Below are 22,047 nucleotides of genomic sequence, written 5' to 3'. Positions count from 1 at the left end.
TGCAAGAACTGTTACAAGACAGGAAGCACCAATCCCATCAGATGACAACACAACAGACACATACGTTCACGTCTCTGGGAAGAGCTTGTTTTGCTTGGCCGCTATGCTACCTGGAAACTGTGAAACTAAGGTATCTTTAATACATTTACATTAATTTAACTAATGTACACTTTATAATCCTCTCCCTCCTGCCCTCACCCACCCCAAGCAAGTATCACTGAAGTGCTGACTTATGATCCAAAATGTACACGTCTGTTCAAGCATATAAAGAAATACTGCCTGAAATACATATATTATCTAGCTTCTTTTCTTCTTAACAACAACAAAAATGACTTAGTCAACCAGTCTCAAAGTTAATATGCACTGACTCCAAAGGCAGCGTCCTCAATTGCAGACCTCCAAGAAGGCCCACAGAACGCACCAGATGTAGCCAATACAATCCCAAGAAAAACGACAGTCGTTATTAGGCTCATCTACTATAACTAATTTTTTCCCARTCTTGTGCTATCTTATTCACATACAACTTAGCTTAGTTAAAATATTTCTACTTGGGTAGAAAAGCAAAGGAATTCTAGGAATAACACACATTTGAAGATTGGCAGATAAATACATCTTGCACTTAAAAGAGTATGTAAGCATCTCCAAACCTTCCTCCGTGGATGTGAATTAAGAAAGCTCTAGTCCTGACCTCTGGAGGGTAGTAAGTAATATAAACAATTATGATGAGAGGTAGAAATATTCAAACCTCTTGAGAAKATCTTACTACCCTACACCTACTCACTTTAATGGGGTTGATACCAACTCTTTTGTGCTACAAGCTTTTCGCAACCATAAACAGGTAACATGCATCTCCTTCTGACTAGCACATGCAAGCAAGGGTGAAAAATATTCAAGGTTCTGTAAGATATCCTTTGCATATTCTTTACTGATATAACAAGTATCTTAGCTATACATTTGATGAATTCCAGGACTACTTCAAATATACTAAAGATAGAGACAGACCCCCCCCCCACCATCTCTTTAAAGGAGCATAAAATAAGAAGTGCAGGGATCAGTTATTCTTTCACCCTTGAAATTGTTCTCAATTTTTCTACCTCTAAGAGGCAAGCTTTTTTGGATGGCCTCTCTATGATAGCCCACTGTACTGCTATGCATAAGATTCAGCATCAGAAAGGACATATTTTTAAGGCTTCTAAGAACACCTCATCCCGTATCTCAGGAAAACAAATAAGATCAGTGCTTGGAACAGAGTTGCCAGTGAGCAAAAAGTTACCAAAAAGCCATTCCAAAGCTCAAAGAATGTTATCTTTATAGGCCACCTTTGGTCATTAATGTATCGATTCAATTCATTCCTGTGTTTCCCAATATACCTTTCTAAGTGACTAAAAGTGTTGGTTAATGAAAGGCATCAATGAAAATGCAAGCATTTTTTTAACTCATCAGAGCCAAGAAAAAGCACCGTGAAATCCAACAAAGGTAATGAAAAACATCTAGCTGTTCACTTTCTGAAAAGCACAAACTTTGAAGTTAACAGAGATGCCTAGACAATAAACCATAATTTTTTAAAAACTGTATTAAACTCCCAAACATTCCAAGTTGATCAATTTCTACTATTGACCCAAACAAGACTAATCCCATCATAAAGGCTATGATACTCATCTGTCATTTTCCTAGGACATATTTATTCAGAACTTGCCACTGAGCACCATTTAAAGACATAACTATATTGTATTATTAAAAAATAATTGTACATACCTATTGTATCAGCTTTACTAAACCTTCGTGTGACAACATTGTTCATATTTCCATTTTCACAAAGCTTTAATTCTGTTAGATATACTTCTACTTTGCAGTGCTTTACAAACATACCCTGTTCAACCACCTGAAAAACAGACTGGCATTAGATATCAGTCCAAATATATTTTAACACATACACTTCAAAATATTTTTAAGAGCTCTTCAAGAAACTAAAGTTCCGATAACTTAAGACACTTAAACGCCAAAAATGAGAACTAAAGTACTCTTATAACTTTTTAAAAATATAGTAACCTGAAAGGTAAAATATTCTCATGATTATATCTTACCTGTGTATAAACACCACCATGCCTTTCAGAAATGTTAAGTACAGTGAAAACCAAACATGCATAACTTCATCAAAAGATAAGATCAAAAGATAAWTTTTTTTTTATAGTTTCAAAACACATTCAGTGTATGCTATTTCCTCAAAACATGAAAAGCTGCTTTTTACACAGCAGTTAAAGAATATTTATCAAAAAACAGACTAACAGCTGAATTCTGGACAAAATTAACTGATTTTTAAACGAATACCTACAAATCAGATCTTTCAGCTATATTCTGACATTTAATAATTTAAGCGCAATTTCACTTACTCATTACAGTTGTTTAGATGTTCATTTTTGTAACATCTATTACAAAACAGTAAAGTACAAAAGGAAAAAAATTTTTTATAAAGGTAAAATGTAGAAAAAAAATATTCAGGGTCACCTCTTACATGTTTTTCCCTTTGATCTTCCCAAATGTAACTGCAGTACTTAGTCATGTAGACTGCTCTGAAAATAGCCATCAGCCTGATATATGATACATCTGACAAATATGGTGTTAAAAAAAAAAAAACAACAACAACTACTTGCTAGGAGAGATCTGCTGAACAAATATAACTTTTATGCATGTGCCATAGGGGGAAAAAAAAAAGTGACTGATTCTSATTCTACTGCTATTCAGTAGTTTGCATTACCTATCATGACTGCTAATCATGACTTTTTAAATTACAATGCATCTTCATTTGGGCAGCTTATTGGGATTTTCAGCTATTAGAGTAACAACAAAATAGCTGCTGTAAACAAAACTGTGCAATGGCGTTAAGACCCTTCTGAGATAAAAYTGATATAGTACTAATAGTATTTTTACGTGCTACTAAAAAATTTATAATGTTTGACACAGATCACATACAATATTCTATTAATTTAAAATTTGGTTCCACATTAACAAAAAAGTTGCTGCAACAAGCTGGATGAAAGAAATCTACCATTCTACCACTATGAAAAAAATACTAAGACAGATGAGAGGAATCAATGAACAAATGAGAAAAGCATCATAAAGAAAAATTAGTTTATCTAAATGGAAATATGTTATCTCACACAGTAACTACTGTTCATATTGACAGAAACCAATGAATCTATGTCAGTCTACTTGGCTACTCATTACTCCAATTATTTTTCCAATTAGTTCCTTCTGAGTAGAAGGCAAGCTACTGTAATTTTCCTTCTCTCTCCTTCCATTTCCTCCTATATTGGTAGAGAGGAAAACAAAAGTGAAAAGTTACAGAACCTGTATTTTACCAAGAAGAAAAAAGAACATCCACTTTGATGAAATCCATCTTCATAAACAACAGTAACAAGTAAATAATAGCTATCTTAAAGAAGGAGAGACATCTTAGTGGATTTCAGCTTTTAAAGAACTAGAGAAAAAGAGAGACATTCCAGTGGTGTCTCTTTAAAAAAATATTTTACTGTGTTAGAGACTTTTGAAAAAAAATGATACAGTTTTCAGCTCTTGAACTCCTTTTCTTGCTGACCACATGAATCTTGAAGACACAAAGTTCCTTCTAGAGCTAAATCTAGCATTTGTTTGAAAATTATGCCAAACTAAATTATAATAGATACTTTCAGCAAATTTTGAGGAATTGTAATAGAGCCCTGTAAGTGAAAGAATATCCCTTAACAATCAATTTAGAAACCGTAAACCTCCCAAATATTTTTTAAACTTGAGTACAGTTGTACCCTCTCTGAATTACTATTTTGAAAATCTTATGAAATAATCAAAATTAAAAAAAATATTTGCTAAATAAACAGGTAAATTGTATAAATGCTGGAGTAAACGGCCCAAGATGTTAATATTTAACATGCATATGTCAACTCACATTGATGAAGGGCCACTTCCTCTACTGGACAAAGGACTATTGCTTGTGTCAAGACATAGTTTTCACTTAAAAAATAATCAGCAATCTGCTGAACAGAGAAGACTGTTCACTGCAAAAGGAACTAACAATCACTCTGTCCGTGTTAACACTGTAACAGCTAGACTTTTCACTAACACCAGAGTTTTACAGTTTATATTTATTTTACAAAATCATTTGCATTTTTAGGCTTAAAAGCTTCTAAGTAAGTTGTTCTTGAAGAATTAGAGGTCTTTTTTCAAAAAGAAAAAAAGAATCGTAACCTTTGTATTCTTCTCAATTTTTCAAAACTTATGTCTCTAAAATTTCAATAAAAATTCGGTATCTATAAGCAGCTAAAGTAGGATTTGTCTAAGCGATCATCATAGGTCAGGACTTGAGATCTCCTAATAGAGCCAACTCCTAATAGATTTCTGTGCAACTCCTATGTATTTGCTATTATTTGCCAAACTGTATTTGAATCTTATTCATCCCAGGAGGAAATTTATTTAAGAATACCTTGCGTGCTATTGGCTCTTGACCTTCCATCAGTGTGTACCAGCTAAGTAGCCTATTCCAGCCTTCAGTTGGCAAAAGGATGTAGTCCAGCTCATCAATGAGATGTTCCTTGAGAGACTGAGAATCACCGTCTGTAAAAGAAAGACTTTTACTTGGATGTTGTTAACTCTTCATTTTTTAATGAAACATTTTTTAATGTAAATAGCAATCAAGTACTTTCTAGGTCACCATTATGTTATCAGTATAATGTAATTCAAAGCAAAACTAATTTGAAACTATACAGGTAAGCTATCTAGTACCTGCATGGCATACCTATTACACGTAGTAGTCCTATTCTCATATGTCCAAATGAGAACTTCACAGCCTCTCGCAATCACAAGCTTCTATCTTGATAACACACCATGACGACCCTCAAGAACTCAATTCATTTCCTCACCCACTTTGTGCGTACTCCTCCATCACCATGGATGCGTTCTACTCCTGCATCCTTGACCGAAAATGCAGGAATGGGCAGTTGCAGCCAAAGTTCAAAGTCACTCACCTATGCCAAACTGGGAGAAACGCATAGTACGATTCTCCTGTTTAAAGAATCCTACAGGCTCTGGAAAACGGTCCCTACAAAACTCTTCAGAGACAGTGAGATTCAGCACTTGAAAGTAGCACAGTTTGACAACCTCTTATATAAATAGCAAGCTTTTAGCTTTGGTTCAATCTGTATTATAGTAGTAAGATAACAGCAATCCTGTATGTGTCCTGGAATGAACATACAGTCCTGTACGTTCATTCCAGACCTGAGCCACTGAGAGCCTCAATTAGGACCGCTGTCTTCTACTTGGAAGTACACAACTATAGGCCAGTAAACACCCCTCCATATGGGAGGAGATGACAGAGGGAGACTTATACAATCAGCTCCAAAGAGTGAAGCAGGATAGCAAACTTAACACAGAAGTATAAAAATAAATAAAACAATGAAAATAAATACAAGATCTATGTGAATGAATTGCAGAAAGTGCACAATTGAGTATAAAATTAATCTTAAATAATCTCATATTGCTGTAGGTGTTGGCCTTCCACTTAGATGATTTGTATTTAATACTTCTAAACAAAATGAAGTTACCCACATTCTTCTGCAATAAGAAAAATAAGTCCACGCTACATGCATGTGAAAGGTTCTAAAACTCCCTCATTTTACCATGTTTATATGTCTCACATTTCTCCTCTGTAGAGATTTAGCAAACACAGCATAACAATATTTACTTCATTTAAAAAAAATCTCTAAGCATTAAAAACCCCCCCTTAAATTAAATCATCCTTTAATAATTGCTGTTCTGACTTTTTTGGTACTACAATTTTAAGAAACTGTGTTTCCATATGACCTTTTCTGTAGGACAGCATCACTGCTGAAGACATTTATGGAATATGTTTAAGGGATGTAGTTGCTTTCTGATTGGAAGAGTCAACGAGACTCCAGCTTACCAAGACTCTAGCAATCTTCCCATTCTACCTGCATTTGCTATATCTTAAGTTGGTTTAAATAGTTTGCGATCTGACAGGAAAATAAGGGAAAAAGCAATGCTATTGCTTTAATCTCCCAAATGGTGGAAACATGGACAAAGGATGCACAGCTCTCTTGTCCCTATTAGCTTATCACTGGTGTTGACTCTTTTTCCTTCTCTTTCCAGCTAAGTACTTTAACATGCAAGTGAAAAATAGGAGATGCACATTGTTCTCATCTCATGTATTTTAAGTGAGTGCTATCAATTACTACCATTAGCTGCTCAGAGGTGGCAAAAACAAACAAGCAAAACCCCTACTCTTTCCATACTACATAGTATCTGCAGTTCAGAAGATACTTTGGTAAGCAGACAAGAGTACAATGTAGTTTGCATGCAGTTTTCTCTGATAAAAATCACATAAATGATTTAGTAGAAATAGCCAAATATAAAAACCCAACAACAACCACCCCCCAATACCCCCAAATCTATATTCAGGAGCTGTATCCAAGAAACTCTTGTTGAAACAAGCTGTGACTTGTACCATCAATTCTACTACTTGGTCCCCTCAATAATATAGATATGGTGATTGATAGCAGCACTACAATCAGTTCCACTAGAACTGGGATATGYGGGTGGGGAGGAATCCATAAACATCTGTGTCCAGTTACCACATAAGAAACACATACTGTATTTCTGCACTGGTTTCATATTGCTACAGGTACCTATAGTGAGAAGATTCTATTTGGATTCCACCATTATGTCCTCCTAAAAACACTTTTTTCTAGTATAAATTTCAGTCACCTATTTCCATCAGAGAAATCTCAGACACTGATAACTGAGCCCCTCAAATGCAAAATTGTTTTCTGTGATAAGCAGTCAGCTGCCCAGAATGATAATTTCCTTGCTCCGTTAATCTGAAGTTGACTATATACCTATTCTTTTGAACACGGTAGGGGTGCATTGCTTTATGTTCAACAACATTCCAGTACGTTGAGATTAACTGAAACCTGCACTAGTTATTTTYGCATTGCTCTCACTTCATCCAAATGTTCTAGAAATAAGGGGACAGTATTTAAGTAATATAAGCACAACATATTGCTTCAGTTTTCTGGAATCAGTACTTCTTGAATTTAATAATAGTTTTCCTTCATCAGTGCACTACACCACAGAATATCTGAGAAAACATGCACATTTTTATTTTACACTCTTTATATTAGATGTAAACTTCCAGAATCAACACTTTTGGAGAGTAGTATGAGAGCAACTATTGTTACATAACATACAGTTTTATTAAGTGCCAAAGACAAGATTAAAAAGCATGAACACATTTTCAGTTTCAATTTGTGATAAGTAGTCTAGCACAGAGAATTGCTGTTCTGCAGTATGTGAACTAGATGGCTCCTATTTGTCGGGCACTAATGCTCTTAATTTTAAAAACGCCTTCATATAGGAACAGCAGATGTCAGACAGTAGTTGAGTGCACACTATCACTGCCAATGCAGAGCCATACTTTTAGAACTGTGAATGAGCAAAAAGATGTTAAGTCCATAAACCCTGAGGCTGTGCTTATTCTGAAAGGGGTGCAGGGCAGTTTCAACACAATAGTAAGAAAACTGCATTTCAGGAATTTTAAAAAAAAATAGCCAGTATGATTTCAGATTTGAACCTCCAACACAGCCCTCACATTCACAGTAACTTTAAACATAATCAGAACATGTATGTATATTAAGAAAGTTACCAGTAACCCCAATTAATTACTACAGTGCTTTGCACATCTAGAAGTCACCTTGTTTGGGTGGGTGGACAGAGAAGAGAGAACAATCTGTTGCTGCCGAGCTGAGGCTAAAAARGATCTTGCTAAGTCTGATTTCAATTGAGAAGAAAAGTAACACTGAAACAGACCTACCTCGTTACAAGACTTACTACAGAAATGTACAAAAGAACTGAACCCCCATGTTTCAGAAAACAAAGCATGCCACCCACCTGGAGAAAAGAAATCTTTTAGTCTGTAGGTAGAGGATGGAGTGATCATAAAGCACCTTCCTCAAAAGCACTGATACTAGTCACTCTCAAATATGCATATTCACTTAAATTGACAACTAGGGCAACATGGTATGACAAGTCCTGTGAAGGTGGTGATTATCTCAAAAATATAAGTCATTAAATAATGAGATATGAATTCTAGTTAAGAGGTTTTATACAAAGAAAGTCATAGTTCACCATAAAGCCACCAAAGCCCATAAAATTGTAAAAATTTGTATTTATATATGTAAACAAATCACGTAGTAGTTAAAGTATCAATAATTACAAAGGGGGAAATTAATTATCTACTAGATTCTGTGAAACTTTTTCTGAGACTTGTGTCAACAAACCTGACTACGTTCATTAAAATCAATCAGACCTGTGTAATTTTTACAATGGCAGAATTTAACCACATATAGAACTCCATAAAGGATTACAAAATTATCCTCTGTCATTTCAGAATGCTTTATACAATCGCCAAACTGTTTAGTAACTTCCTTAATTGCTCCAAAATGAGTGTAAAGGTTTGGAGTTCGCTGACAAAAGAAATTTTACTGTTCAATTTTAAAATGTTATTTTAAACCGATTTGGTTAAACTGAAAAGTTTTGATGGAATCAGGCCAGTTATCTGTGATCTTGACTGCATTTCATGTCCCAGCTACTATTGCAAATTAATATTTTGTACATTATTGAATATTTTGTTACCACTAAAATTATTTGTTGGAACTTTTTTGTATAAACTAACAAATCATTAAAGATATCTCTATTCCAGTTGCCTTGTCACTGTCTGAAAACTAAAAAAGGCTCATCTGCATAAATGCAGAGATTCATCTATGCTACAAACTAGAAAAAAAATGAAAAAACTGTGAGAAGTTTGCACTAGAAATTGTTTTGGCTTAATATACAATCAAAAGCGGTTACCTTTGAGAAGTCCAGAATTATCAATAGGACCAGGGTACACATTCTGATCTCCCATCTGGTATTTGTCCCAGCTGTCAAAACCAACATATTTTTTCCACTGTTTGAACCAGCGACTGTCCACTAGATACCTTAAATGGAAAAACAAACCAACAAACAATTTTACTTTAGATTCAACCAATACTTAGCTTATCTTCTCAATAATATTAAAGTACCTTATGTATGATGGTATGCTTTGATTCTAGAAGGACAAGTTGGCATATTTTTAAGCACATCTGATGACACGTGAAGTTTCTACTCCAGCTGCTAAGCCTTTTTGCCTTACATTTATATTCATATTATATATATATATAAAATCAGAAGTGAGGGCCATTTGTATGTTATTACTTCCTGTGATATTAATTCATTCCTATTAACTCACTCATACATACCAGTTTTGCAAAATGGAGAGCATCTTTGTGTCTGGTGTGCTAAACACTATCAGCACCTCTTACCAACAAGAATTTTTACTGTGGACAATTAATGTTCCCACTAATCACAAGAGGCAAGTAGTTTCACAAGGCTGTCAATACAGCACACCAGCCGTTGAAGAATGGCAAGTTCCAAAAACCATTTCCTCTTTAGCATGAAATATCACCAGCTTTGACTTCTCTTCGCAGTTTACTAATTCAAGATATCCAAGTTAAATCTTTATACAAAGGCATTTATTATTGAACAGACCTTAAAAAAAAATAAAAGGCAACATACAGTAAAATAGTTTCTCTGCTGTAGTTTCATTTGTAGCATTCGTGTGCAAGCACAAAAATTTTCGAACTTTGATGTTTGTCAAGAAACAAAGAGCTTAGGTATTTTGACACTTTGAGTCAGCATCAACACATATAGCAAAAGTTCTGATTTTGAAGTAGTACTAGATATTTCTCCCTATGGGTCTTCACACTTCCATATAAAGGATAGCTCTGTAAGCCCAGGTCCACAGTATTTCTTCACAGGTTGAACTCTTGATATTTAGGCTTTTACTAAATCCAGAGAAACCTACATTTTATGTCTTCTTTGTCATACTTTATCTAACTTCAACATACCAAATTTGTTTAGTGTTTCTCAAAGTTTCTTTTAAAAGAAGACTCCATTTTTGTTATTTCTTTTTCCTAAAAGCCTCCAAGTGCCTCTCTCTGGTCTGCATCAACCCTTTCGCTACTGCCCTCTCACATGCCAGAATATCATTACCAGGATGAAATGCTAAGTAAAACTAATGATCTAAGCTAATCCTTCTTCTCTTCTCCAGTGTTTGACTACCGAGCTCTTATTTGTAGCACAACAATAATATGCTATCGAACCTTTGACAGGTCTCAAAAACTCTTCTGGTGATTCAAATACCAGTCTGCTAACGCACATAGGCATTCACCATGTAGGAATTACCCACGAATGTCAGGGAARTAATGTAGAACAAAACATTCACACCTACAAATCCTGTTACCAAAAAATACAAAAACATTTCTTGGGTAAACACTCTTAAATGTGAGCATCTAAACAATGTAACTAAACAAGAAAGCTAAGAGATCTAAGTTTTGACTTAAATCTTTTTGAGTTCAGTTTCTCTTACTCACAAAGACCCAGCCTGAAGTCCACCCTCAAAAGTATCCCTAGTAAACCTCTGGCAAAGTAGTAATTAAAACTCTAATTAYTACTCAGTAATTACAACTACTACTTAGTAGCTAAATTCTTTCTGGTCAACTTATCAGATTCTCTTCTCACTAAGCCCTAGTTGTTCAGTTGTCTACATAATGTGCTCTTAAGCATCTGAATCAATAGATAAAAGTTCTTTGGAAAGTAAGAGAAAGAAGGCATTAGATGGGAATGCATGAGATCACCACAAGCTTTTGGATGTTTATTTCCCCCATCCACCTTCAAAACCAAAGAGTAAAGTCTCAAAGGCAATTTGACAACATCAGTGACAACACTATCCTAAATCATGTTGTAAATAGTCTTGCTCCAAAATGTGGTTGCACTCACAGTAAAAGACTTTAATGATTCTGTGGATAAATTATTCCTCGCATTAAACATGCCTAGAGCATTAGTTTGCATTTATCCTAAGCAAAACAACACATACAGCAAATGCAGAGCTGTCACAAATGTTACAGTTGCACTTCTGCCAGTACAAGAAATTTGGTCAGGGACCACGCTTCCCCCTTCCCACACCCATGCCACTATACTCTGTAGCAGGTACCTTGACAACCTCACAGTGCTTTGTCTAGACATGAGCATATTTCGCTAGCCACAATCCATCACTACTGTTCAAGAGCCGTCAGTACTGCACAAGCCACTACCGCCTCTCAAATTGTTGTTGAAAACAACTTTTATCTTGGTGCTTGCAGGACACAATTTCTTTCTGAAATTTTAAGAACTTAATAAAGYATTTAGAAAACTGTCTCAAATTGAACCAAAATTATCTAAATATCAAGTTTTCTTTTAAGTAATATTAAGGAAATTTGTATGAAAAGTATTTTGCTGTAATAATGTCCTTTTACATCCCTACTAAAGTCACAAACAGCCAGTGACTTAACAGTGTACTTTGGGCACAGTGCATCCCTTCAAATTATATGAAAGTGTGGCTGAAGTCCTAGTCCAAAGTTATGAGATCCTCAATGCCTGGCCAATCACTATTTCAGGATTGTGGCAGAATTTCCTTAACATGTTTGTTATAAGMAGTTTTCAACTATAATTTTTCTATCATAAAGTTCCTATCATAAAGGATAGAATGAACAAATTAGGTCTAAATTCTACAGAATTAATAAGTGCCTCCTTTTCCAAAATCCATAGTCAGATATAGATGTCTTCAGATGTGATCTGGTTCACTGAATACAAGAATGTTTTTGGAGGTACAGACTCAACAGTGAATGTAAAAAATTAGCAAAAATCTAGTCCTTTCACTCTGTCTTTACAAGTCTCAGTTCCTTTTCCAACTGCCTCTTAATATCTAACTCAGTTTTCTTTAATAAATGCAAAAAGGGATAGAGTTTGATTATTCTGACATGCCCTTGGCTTTTTATTTTACAGACAAAGGTTTCCATCTTATGAACACACGAAAGGCCAATAGCATTCTCATCTCTCTTCCCCTGCTGATCTTAAAATCTGTGGCCCTCCAGCACTATTTCACAACAACCACAGCTGTGTTCAGTCACCTTTAAACATCCATCCTGCCACTGAACCTGCCATCCTTGCTCCTACTCCATTCCATGGCCCGTACTTTCTGGACTCGAATTTGAAGGAAACTATCAACCCTAAAGAAGGAAAACTGTAAGTCTACATAGAAGCCAAATTATCATAGGCAAACTCATCCACTCCTCTAATTAATTACTGCTCACAAAGTAACTGGCTAGGAGCGTAAGCTGTAGAACTGTATTGCTTTAAAATTGCTTACTGTTAAATGTCTGATTATACAGGTAACATACTGACTAATCAAAAATTTTGATGGTTGGGCATATTCACAGTACAAAAAAGCTCAAGAATGCACTCTTCTAGATTTTAATGTTCAGTATTACCAACTCAATACTTTGTAAAGTCCTTACTCTTCAACACTCAATTAATTTTGCACTGACCRAATTTTCCTCTGTGATGTCTCTTTATAGTTCTCCTAACTGAAAAGCTCTAAAATCTGTTTCCTAAAATAAAGCAGAAAATCCTGCATTTCTTCCCTTAAAATTTAAGAATTTGTATTTTCATGCTAAAAAAGAAAGATTAATATTTCTAGTGTAGAAACAATGAAAGGCATTGTTTGAAAGGCACAGTTGAGGTCCTTCCCTGGAAACAGAACTCCAAAACCATGTGGAAGACTTGCAAATTCACAYGAAATTTGAGATTCCTTGAACAATGGCAATCTAGTACCATAATGGAGAAAAGCAAAATGAAGAATGTATGAATGCCAAAAACTTGAAAGCTACTCAAATATCTTTATGTTTTTATCTTTCTTCTTTCCCTTCTTCCTGTCTGAATTCACACTGAACAATACTCTGTAAGCCTGGTATATTTTGGGCATGTGGTCAGAACTAGTAGGACTACATCACCGGTAATTTTGTCGCATTTTTTTCAGTCAGTAAAAAAAAAAAAAAAAAACTACAAAGCAAAATTGTTGTGAAACACTAACTTTTGCAACCGTAAAAAATAAGGTAACATCTAAAAAGTGTGATTAAAATTACGTTTTGTCAGACTACACGTGTGACTACATGGATTTTTTTAAAAACTTCTATTAAAGACTGAAAAAGATTTGTGAAGCTTCAGTGCACTCAAGAGCAAAACTTAATACTCTAGTTAAAGTTGTTGTAACATGATGGAGTATTTATCTCCATATGGTAATTTTTAAATAGAGCAATAGTAACAAAATGAACTTCCTSGTAAGCAGCAAACAGTCCACAACTAGTTCTCACGACTTCTTACAGACTACATCATATCATAATAATCAAATCTGAAGTGAAACACTAAAGATTTGATATGGCTCTGGGCAACAGAGCCTAGTGAAGCTGACCAGAGCAGACTATGGCTTTGAAAGTACTGCCTTATTCACTATCCAAATATTCAACTCTTAACATCCTTTATAAACAAAGTTAAGCAGGATACTTGCACATGTTTGATAATGTATTTATTTTCTGTTCTGAAATAACAACTTTCTGTTGAATCAAGATTCACCAGAATTAAACTTCTTAATTTAACCAAGTATAGTCTTCACCCTCACAAAGATATTCTTAAGAGCAAATTCAGTAAAGCAGATGAGCATTTTACCACTACTGTGAGATAAACAGTAGTATGTATTACTTGCAAAAGGAGGATTTAGTGATTTGTATAATTAAGAAAAATATGTTACAGATAGCTTTTGACAAATTCTAACAGATACTGTAGCCATGAATTCTTATAGTGACTTACTGGCTATGTGTGCATACGTATAAATATTTTTAATAAATATATATATGGCATTTTAATCAGCACGAACTTTTACTTCAATAAAAATCTAGTACAGGTGAGAATTGCTTTTAATTTACTATAGAACACTAACACAGCAGCAGCAATCTTGCACCTTTACAAGAACTTGTTCTTAAGCAATAGATGAAATACTTCTTTTTCAGCAAGGAAAATGGATGGTTATGTGCAAATGCCATACAATTCCTTCATCTCTATGCAAGAAGGATTTACCATGTTAAAAGACATATTGCAAAAAATGTAATTTTACCATGCCTAGCTTAGGGGATCAAACTGCTACAGCACATACCTAAATCCAGACTTCTTAGCATTAACGGAAAGACTAAAAATCAAATCTTCAGAGTATGAATTTAAATCCTACAAACACCTTCAATTTAGCGTTCTCATCAAAAATCAACAAAACTAGTCAACTACACAAAACAAGGCAGGGAAACCCTAACAGGTTTGGCAACTTGTTTTTTTTTTTTCATCAATGTTGCAGTATCTGTGATACAATAAAGCACCCGAAAACTAAATACCACCTATGAATTGGTTGAGAAGAAAAATATATAATTCAAGTAAATAGAACTACATGCCCTGAAGCCTCATTTCTTTAATTAGAGTTGATCACTTTTTAGGGGAAACCTATCAAAAATTTGCAAGATGCTCTTGAGACTACATACATTTCACTGTATTGTATGTATTGTCTCAGATACATAAATAGCATACCATGCATTAGTAATAAAGAGATAAAAACACCTGCATTTTATGCTTATTACATTGTTTTGTGTTTATTTTTGTTACTATTACTCAATGCGGAAAAGCTCTCAAAAATAGTCTAATGCTACACTTAAGCGATTTTTTTTTGTTTTTTTTTGAACTGTGGACCTCATTGAGACAGCTACCCCAGAACACCTTAGCACAGTTTGAAAATATGACCTATCCATTCTTGAATGCAACTATTAACAAATGATTCTTTTCTACTGCTGATGGTATCAAGACTTCATTCAACCAGGAAATGAAAATTGTGTTCTTTCAGAAGTCACCAGTCAAGCTAACAAATGGGCTAGCCAGCCCATCTTCAGGCGTGAAACGCACATGAAGGATTTCTATAGAAACTGAAGCAGAGAACAGTCTCAAATTTCTTGGTATGCTGTTTTGAAGTGCAAATCTAAAAATCAAGATGACTTCACAATGAGGAAAACTCATTAACTTTTAAAATAGCAAATGCTTAACATTTACAGGCATTTTAAATAAATCAGTCACTTCAATAAATTGCTTGATATGAACAATACAACTCAGTTTGTTTATATTAGACACCTAGAGCTGACAAGTTTATAACAGAAATACATAAATACTGGAACAGCTCCAAAGTATTAGGTAAAAGTAAACAGAAAAACACATCTGATTTGCTGAAAATTACATTAAAATATGATATAGTTCTTGTTATTGGAAATATCTGTTCAGCTTAAGTAGTTTTAAGTATTTTCCCTTAGTTATATTGCATATGTTTAAAGAGATCTATATTTTCTTTTATCAAGCAGAAAGCTGTAAAATATGTTTATGGCCAGGTGCCCAGTCCCAAATCTGGCCTACTTCAGTATTCAGAGTTTACTTCTGACCGAGTTTCAGATCTTTTTGCAAGAAATATCTGCTCTCACCTGTAAAACATTTCTTGTCAATCTAAAGCAGATTATAATATACAAGAGATAATTTATACTCTTAAATCCATTGAGATGCCAGATAATAAATAAGAATATAACCTTATATCCACCCAGATCACAAGAGAAGTTTGTATAACCAAAATCTACGCTATTCATATCAGATCAGTCACAAGAGAAGTCAGTCCTTGCAGACATGTTTCAAAGATTTGTAGAATGTATTTAGAACGCGTTCTGTATCATTCTGGTAATAAAGGCATGGACAACCTATGCAATGGCAATTGCATCCTCCTCCTTTTAGCAGCTGATGACAAAAGTGATAAGCTTTATTTGAAGTCCGAGGGTCCTCAAAGATTAAATTTGCTTTTCTTGTCTTCCAGTCTTACTTCAGGCTAGAAGTCTTACTTCAGCCAACTGATTATGGAGAGAAGTTGAAAAATGATTAGAATATTTCTTGCTATCCTCTGATATTGTATGTCACTTCATTTCTCTGAAAAGCAGTGAAAACTGCTGGTCATACCWAGCTCATCCCATATAGAAACTATTCTCTAATACTTTCTTACCATTTAGGCAGAACATTAAGTTATTTATTTGAATGATTCCTTGAGATGTACTGACAATTACAAAGCACAATACTCAACATTTCAACTCATTATCTTCTTCCTGCTTTTCTATACTCAGGTGGTTTTCAAGGCATAGATTAATTTTCACCTTAAGCTACTTTTAAATTATTTTCTTTAAAAATAACATATTCCTCAAAGTTATACTAAAATGTGTGATATTCTACTTCATTCTCATGGTTAAAATTTAATAAGGTTTACTTTGAAACATTGGAAACCAACATTAAAAAGCAAAACATAACCGCTTAAAATCTGTTAGCCGAAAGCACTAAACAGACTAACTCTGTCTTTAGGATTCCAACCTCAAATAGCACTTAAAGACAACAACACTGAGGAAACAGTTCACTGCAGACAACATTATACTTCAGTCCCCATTAAAGTGGGATGAAATAGTATTTCCAGCATTTACAAAGGACTGCTGATACTTGTGGATAAAGGAACACTAGTAACTCTTTTGTTCCTGGCTGTGTTCTCATCAATTATTGGACTTAAAATTTCTCCAACTTAATCTGCACATCACTGAGAAAAAATTAAGAATTTTATTGTTTTTCCTAATGTAGGTAACAAATATTTTGGTCCTTGTACTTCTATGTAACAACATGGTCACATATTAAAACATCGTTATCAGATGATAGTCATGCATTACATCTAAAATACACATCTGCATTAGGTAAAGCAGTTAAAATTACCCACAAAGACAGTATCCTCATGAATGATCAAATGTAGAGAATCAGGGTAGCCAAAATGGGATGGCTTAATAGTCTTTATCCATTAACTTACAAAACCAAAAGAATGAGGCTATTATAACTTCTGTAAACGTGTGTTCATTTCTTTTAACAAAACTCAACAAATAGAAAAATCAATGATAAACTTATACAAAGCTTTAAAATTTCACAGCTGCATGATCACATATGGACACTGTTCACTTCACAAAAAATAATGGTGGGACAGCTTTTAACCAATTTCTAATTCTTTTGTGGTCTTCCAGCTTTATCACATAATTTAACTTCAGCTGTGGTTTACTGCCATTTTGAATTCATACACTGTTAATACAACATCAATATTACATAAGTATGACTCCTTTTCTTAAGGCAGAAGTTGATAACAAAAAAAACAATACAATTATAATCTTGGTATTTTGCATTGCTGTTCAGAGCATTCTGAACACTTTCTTCAGTTATATATTATGAAAATTAAACAACATTTAATCTAGGTTTATTTATACTGATAGGTCAGTCCCTGGACTTCCAAAAATCAAAGCAATTCACTTGAAGATGCAATATAGAAACTTCACACAGAGGCATTCGTTCTACCACTGTGTACTGCTGGGATACAAAATCTTCTGGACACAAGTCATTTCACAGCAAAATTTTTCAAATTGTCCAGAGAGATAGTTCAGTTTTTCTCTCCTCTCCTTAATGTGCATGAGTACAGATTAAGCAATACTGAGGACAAAATGGAACAACTGCGTTGCTGAAAGCAAATTAGGACTCCTGTTTAAAGGCGTAACATTCAATTTCTGTTCTTGCAAGATTCCAAGCCAGTATTTCATAGCATAAAAATATGTAATGTAGGAAGGGGCTTASATCTGTATTTCTACTCTAAACGATTAGACTAGCCAACATCATTTGACCAAGTACATTCATGATTAATAGACGACTTCAAAAATCAAATTTCTGTCTGAATTAACAAGCTCTACATATAGAGAAAACTAAAATCTTAAGAGCTCAAAAGAGAAGATAATTATTCTACTTCCTCATATACAACTGAAACCATGATTTTATTCAAAATTAGGCAAATCCACAAAAAAYCCAGGTGTCAAAGAGATCAAAAAATGTATCCCTTAGCTTCCTGTTTTAAGAAATCTTAGTCTAAATATTTTACATTCCTCCTCAGAAATAAAGCTTTGTTGAACTAAATGCATTAATTTAGTTCATAATAATTCCATAACAACTAATTAGATTATACCAGTCAAAAACCTAATGCAGAACTTGGACAATAAGATTTCAAAGACAAAAATTAACAACCTAAACCTCATTTGAAACCAAAAGAAGACAATTCTATCCTTGGAGCACTGACACGGTGCTCCTCGTTTCCAATCATACTAAGCCATCAGTTCAGAATATTATTCAAAATGTTGCTGAGGTGTGCAGCCCATAGCCTCTGCTCATGCTCTCAGGGAAATCAAGGAAAATCTTCCATTTATATTCAACCTGTACTCCACTCATGTGCACCACATTAATGGATAATCAAACACGGAAATCTATGGAAAGATCAGAGTATAAACTGTTATTAAGGTTAAGCACTTCAATATCAAGGTTATCATCAATGACGGGCACTGCAGAATTTTCATGTAGTGCAATCTATGCCCATTCATTAAGATTCAGCCAMTAAAAGTCTCACAGTGGAAAAAGGGACAACATTTTGTTCATCTTCTAAGAAATGTACTAGTTGGTGAACAATGTCACCAGAATTTCAGGAGTGATGAGTATCAGATATCTGAAAGAATACAAACCTCTACAGTTCTGCATTTTTCATAATCTGCAAGTCTTAAAAATCAAGCACCTATCCCATCACTACATAAATAGATCCAAAATTTATTGGCTAGCAATGCTGAAAATGAGCACCTTCCTTCTTGTCTGAGCTTCAGCGTGCAGATACTTTCTTAAATCTTCATCTGGTAGTCTAAAATTCTTATCCTATAAGATACTGTCTATCCTACATAAGTATTTGAACACAAGACTAGATATTCCATCACGACAGACTGAGTCCCTTATGTTCTTCTCTGTAAGGCAGGCTTCTTCTTTCTCTACTAAATTTTGAGATTTTTGAATCTATTCCAAATCAACACCTTCAATGACATGTGGACACATGGACATTATTAATGGTTTCACTAATATCTTACTTTATATGGCACATCTTTGTACTGCCACATAGTATTTCATATTTAAATATTTAAGGATTGCGTGTGTTCCCTTAGGCACCAAACTCCCTGGGACAATTAGTTGTCCACTGTGACAGCCTAGTCTGTTTTCAAGTCAGTGCTTTCAAAAATATCAATGCTATCAATATTCTCTCCTGCTCACAAGTTAATATATGGCAAGAAACATAGGAAAGAAACACAGTGGGAGAGAGAAAACTAGATGAAACTGACTGACAGAAACACACTGTTATTATTACTCAGTGTAAGTGAAATATTAATTGTCAGATAATATCGAAGGCATGCAACAGGACAAGAGGCAATGGGCACAAACTGAAACACAGGAAGTTCCACCTGAATATAAGGAAGAACTTCTTTACTGTGAGAATGACAGTGCACTGGAAAAGGTTGCCCAGAGAGGTTGCGGAGCCTCCTTCTCTGCAGATATTCAAAACCTGCCTGGATGTGATCCTGTCTAATGTGTTCTAAGTGACCCTGCTTGAGTAGGGGGGTTGGACTAGATGATCTCCAGAGGTCCAACCTCAACCATTCTGTGATTCTGAGAAAGGTGAGAAATGTGGTCTCACAGTCTAGCCCATGGAGGGCAAGTGTGCGTAAGAGGTAGCAAAGTAAAGGGTATGAGAGCATTTATAATGTCATGCATAAGTAATTTAGGCAACATTGCTGACCAAGAGTCAGATATGATCAGCAGCTAGAGAGAAAGCAGGGCTGAAAGAGGACTTGAAGATAAAGACAATAAACCTGTCCTCAATGTGAGGGGAAATTAGAGATATTCAGAAGTTACATACAAGAATGGATAGTCTTCATGAACTCCTTTAAGCAAACTGCTCCAAGATCAATAACCTTCAGCACTGAAAACCGTACCTTTGTAACACTAAAAACCAGAAAAGCTTGGCAAGGTTCTCAAGAGTTCCACTGCAGCTCTAAATGCATTAAAAGACAACACTAAGGCGAGTTGGTTGTGCCAATTATGCATGACTAGAAAAACGATGAAAATTAACAGCTCTCAACTTTTTCAGAGTAGATTCAGGAAGATACTGACTCAGACCAAATTTGTCTGCAATTGTAATGATCAAAATTTTCTTTTTCTTTCCGAAGAAGAAATTAAAATCTGCGCTAACAATTAAAATCCCCTTCACTTGTCAAGGATCAGCRGAATTTCAAAATACTAAGTAGTAATCACACTGGATCCTAATGAGATATAAAACCATATACAACATTTCTTCTATTCTAAAACAGAATTAAAGATACTTTCAGCCACTGGATCTGAAGGTTTTTTGAACAACATTGTAAGAAGAAAGAATTAAGAAAATATGTAATTCAAGTTTTGTGGAATGCCGGTAGGGTTTATAATGTTGAATTCACTAACGAAAGTAGTGAATGTTTTTTAAGCCGCTGGCAATCTAATAAGCTTATGTCTTGCAAAAGCTTTATTTTGATGTTTAATTAACATACTTGTTTAGAAAAAAATGTAAAAATGGAAGAATCCTCAATCTCTCCTAGTTCAATCAATTTATTAACTGTCTATAAAAATAGGAGTGTAAGAACGCAAAAAGGCCATTCCAGATAACTAGCCCCAAAACCCTTTCTCTGAGGACAGGACATTCAGAACACATTCATCTTGCCCATCCACTGAGGCAATATATTTTAACCTATACTATGCCCAAGCTATTTTTAACAACATCTTATGAAACAAATTTTACAGCTTACTCAATGTACAACTGTTTCACTATTCTGTAATTTCTTACCTAACATCTAACTTTAAGAATGTTGCATGAAAGTCACTTTCATTTCATTAGTTCTTCATATTCACTGCAGAGAGAAGAAAGATTTCATTGCCCTCATTATAGATAAAAGACCTGCCTCTCTTCGCCCTATTCTTTAGTTTCCTCTTTTATTAATGGAAAACTCCAAAGCTTTATACTTTCCTTATAATAGCTTATTGTTTTCCTCTCGACTCTACTCCTGAATAACTTAGACAAAACTTTCAATATAAGCTGGTAATTTTAGAAGTAGTGTATTTTAAATAGAATACTTTAAGGCCCAATCAGAACAAGCTGATATACCATTGTTCAAAATTTTTTCAGCAACRTTAACTACTGAATGAATGAAACTGCAATTCTGAATCAGTACTTAAAGCACTTTAACTATTACATTTCCTTACTGACCCCCTACAAGATCTAAAGGCTATTACCAAAACCTCTCTGAATAACATATCTAGACTAAACATATTCCTTAACTCGTGATGTCTTAAATACATAGCTCTAAGTATTATTCTTATGAATGCACATGTATACCTATTTTTGTTCCTAGATTTACTAGTTCAAGAGTCAAAGTTAAGACTTTGCCGTAGCTTTTTCAGCCTTAAAACATCCAACTAGTATTGAAATATTAGATTCGATAGCAATCACAGCTAAATACACTTAATATAAATATACTTAAATATACTTGTTTAGAAGCTTATTTCTCCAACTGATTTTTACATACATTAAAATACATTATGTACTAAAAACACAGCTTAAATARACTTACTGGTTTTAGTCATTATGTAGACAGTCATAAAGTTATTTTCATTTTGAGTAATATTAACCGTTTGAGAAAATTTTAAGTCCTTGGAAAGTACCCAACAGACTCATAAAACAAAAATCTCTTAAAATAGAAGATTTCAAGTCTATGCAACCTTGTACTACGACTGGTCATTTTCAACATTATCATGTGAATTGATTTCCTTTTTCTAGTTGCTGATATTTCTCAGTTTAAGAGCAGCCTGTTTTTATGCCAAAAAGTGAACATACACTCAGCAGTATTTGAATAATGCATCAGAATATATGTATGGTTCTGACACATGCTGCAGTATCAACACTGTTAAATATAGTCTTTTATAGAACTGGAACAGTGAGTGATGACAGCTGAAATGAGGTGGGTAAGTTCTACTTTTGTGTATTTGTAATTTTTAGCAAGTTTGTGT

At 34.4% G+C, this 22,047-nt stretch overlaps 1 protein-coding gene across 1 annotated transcript in view; it reads right to left on the bottom strand.

Annotated features, from left to right (window-relative positions):
- Nucleotides 1-22,047, bottom strand: part of USP15 (ubiquitin specific peptidase 15) — a 63,648-nt gene that overhangs the window by 40,503 nt on the left and 1,098 nt on the right. The window contains exons 2-4 of the mRNA XM_085323826.1: nucleotides 8,914-9,041; nucleotides 4,475-4,605; nucleotides 1,756-1,882 (exon numbers count right to left, since the gene is read on the bottom strand). Of these exons, the coding sequence (XP_085179952.1) occupies nucleotides 1,756-1,882; nucleotides 4,475-4,605; nucleotides 8,914-9,041 (386 nt within the window). The remainder of the gene's footprint in view (nucleotides 1-1,755; nucleotides 1,883-4,474; nucleotides 4,606-8,913; nucleotides 9,042-22,047) is intronic.

Source organism: Rhea americana, unplaced genomic scaffold, assembly GCF_003343005.1.
Source record: "Rhea americana isolate MKP2758 unplaced genomic scaffold, rheAme1 scaffold_88, whole genome shotgun sequence".
NCBI lineage: Eukaryota > Metazoa > Chordata > Aves > Rheiformes > Rheidae > Rhea > Rhea americana.
Note: the sequence above shows the minus strand (reverse complement) of the source record. Positions and strands in the feature narration are given on the sequence as shown.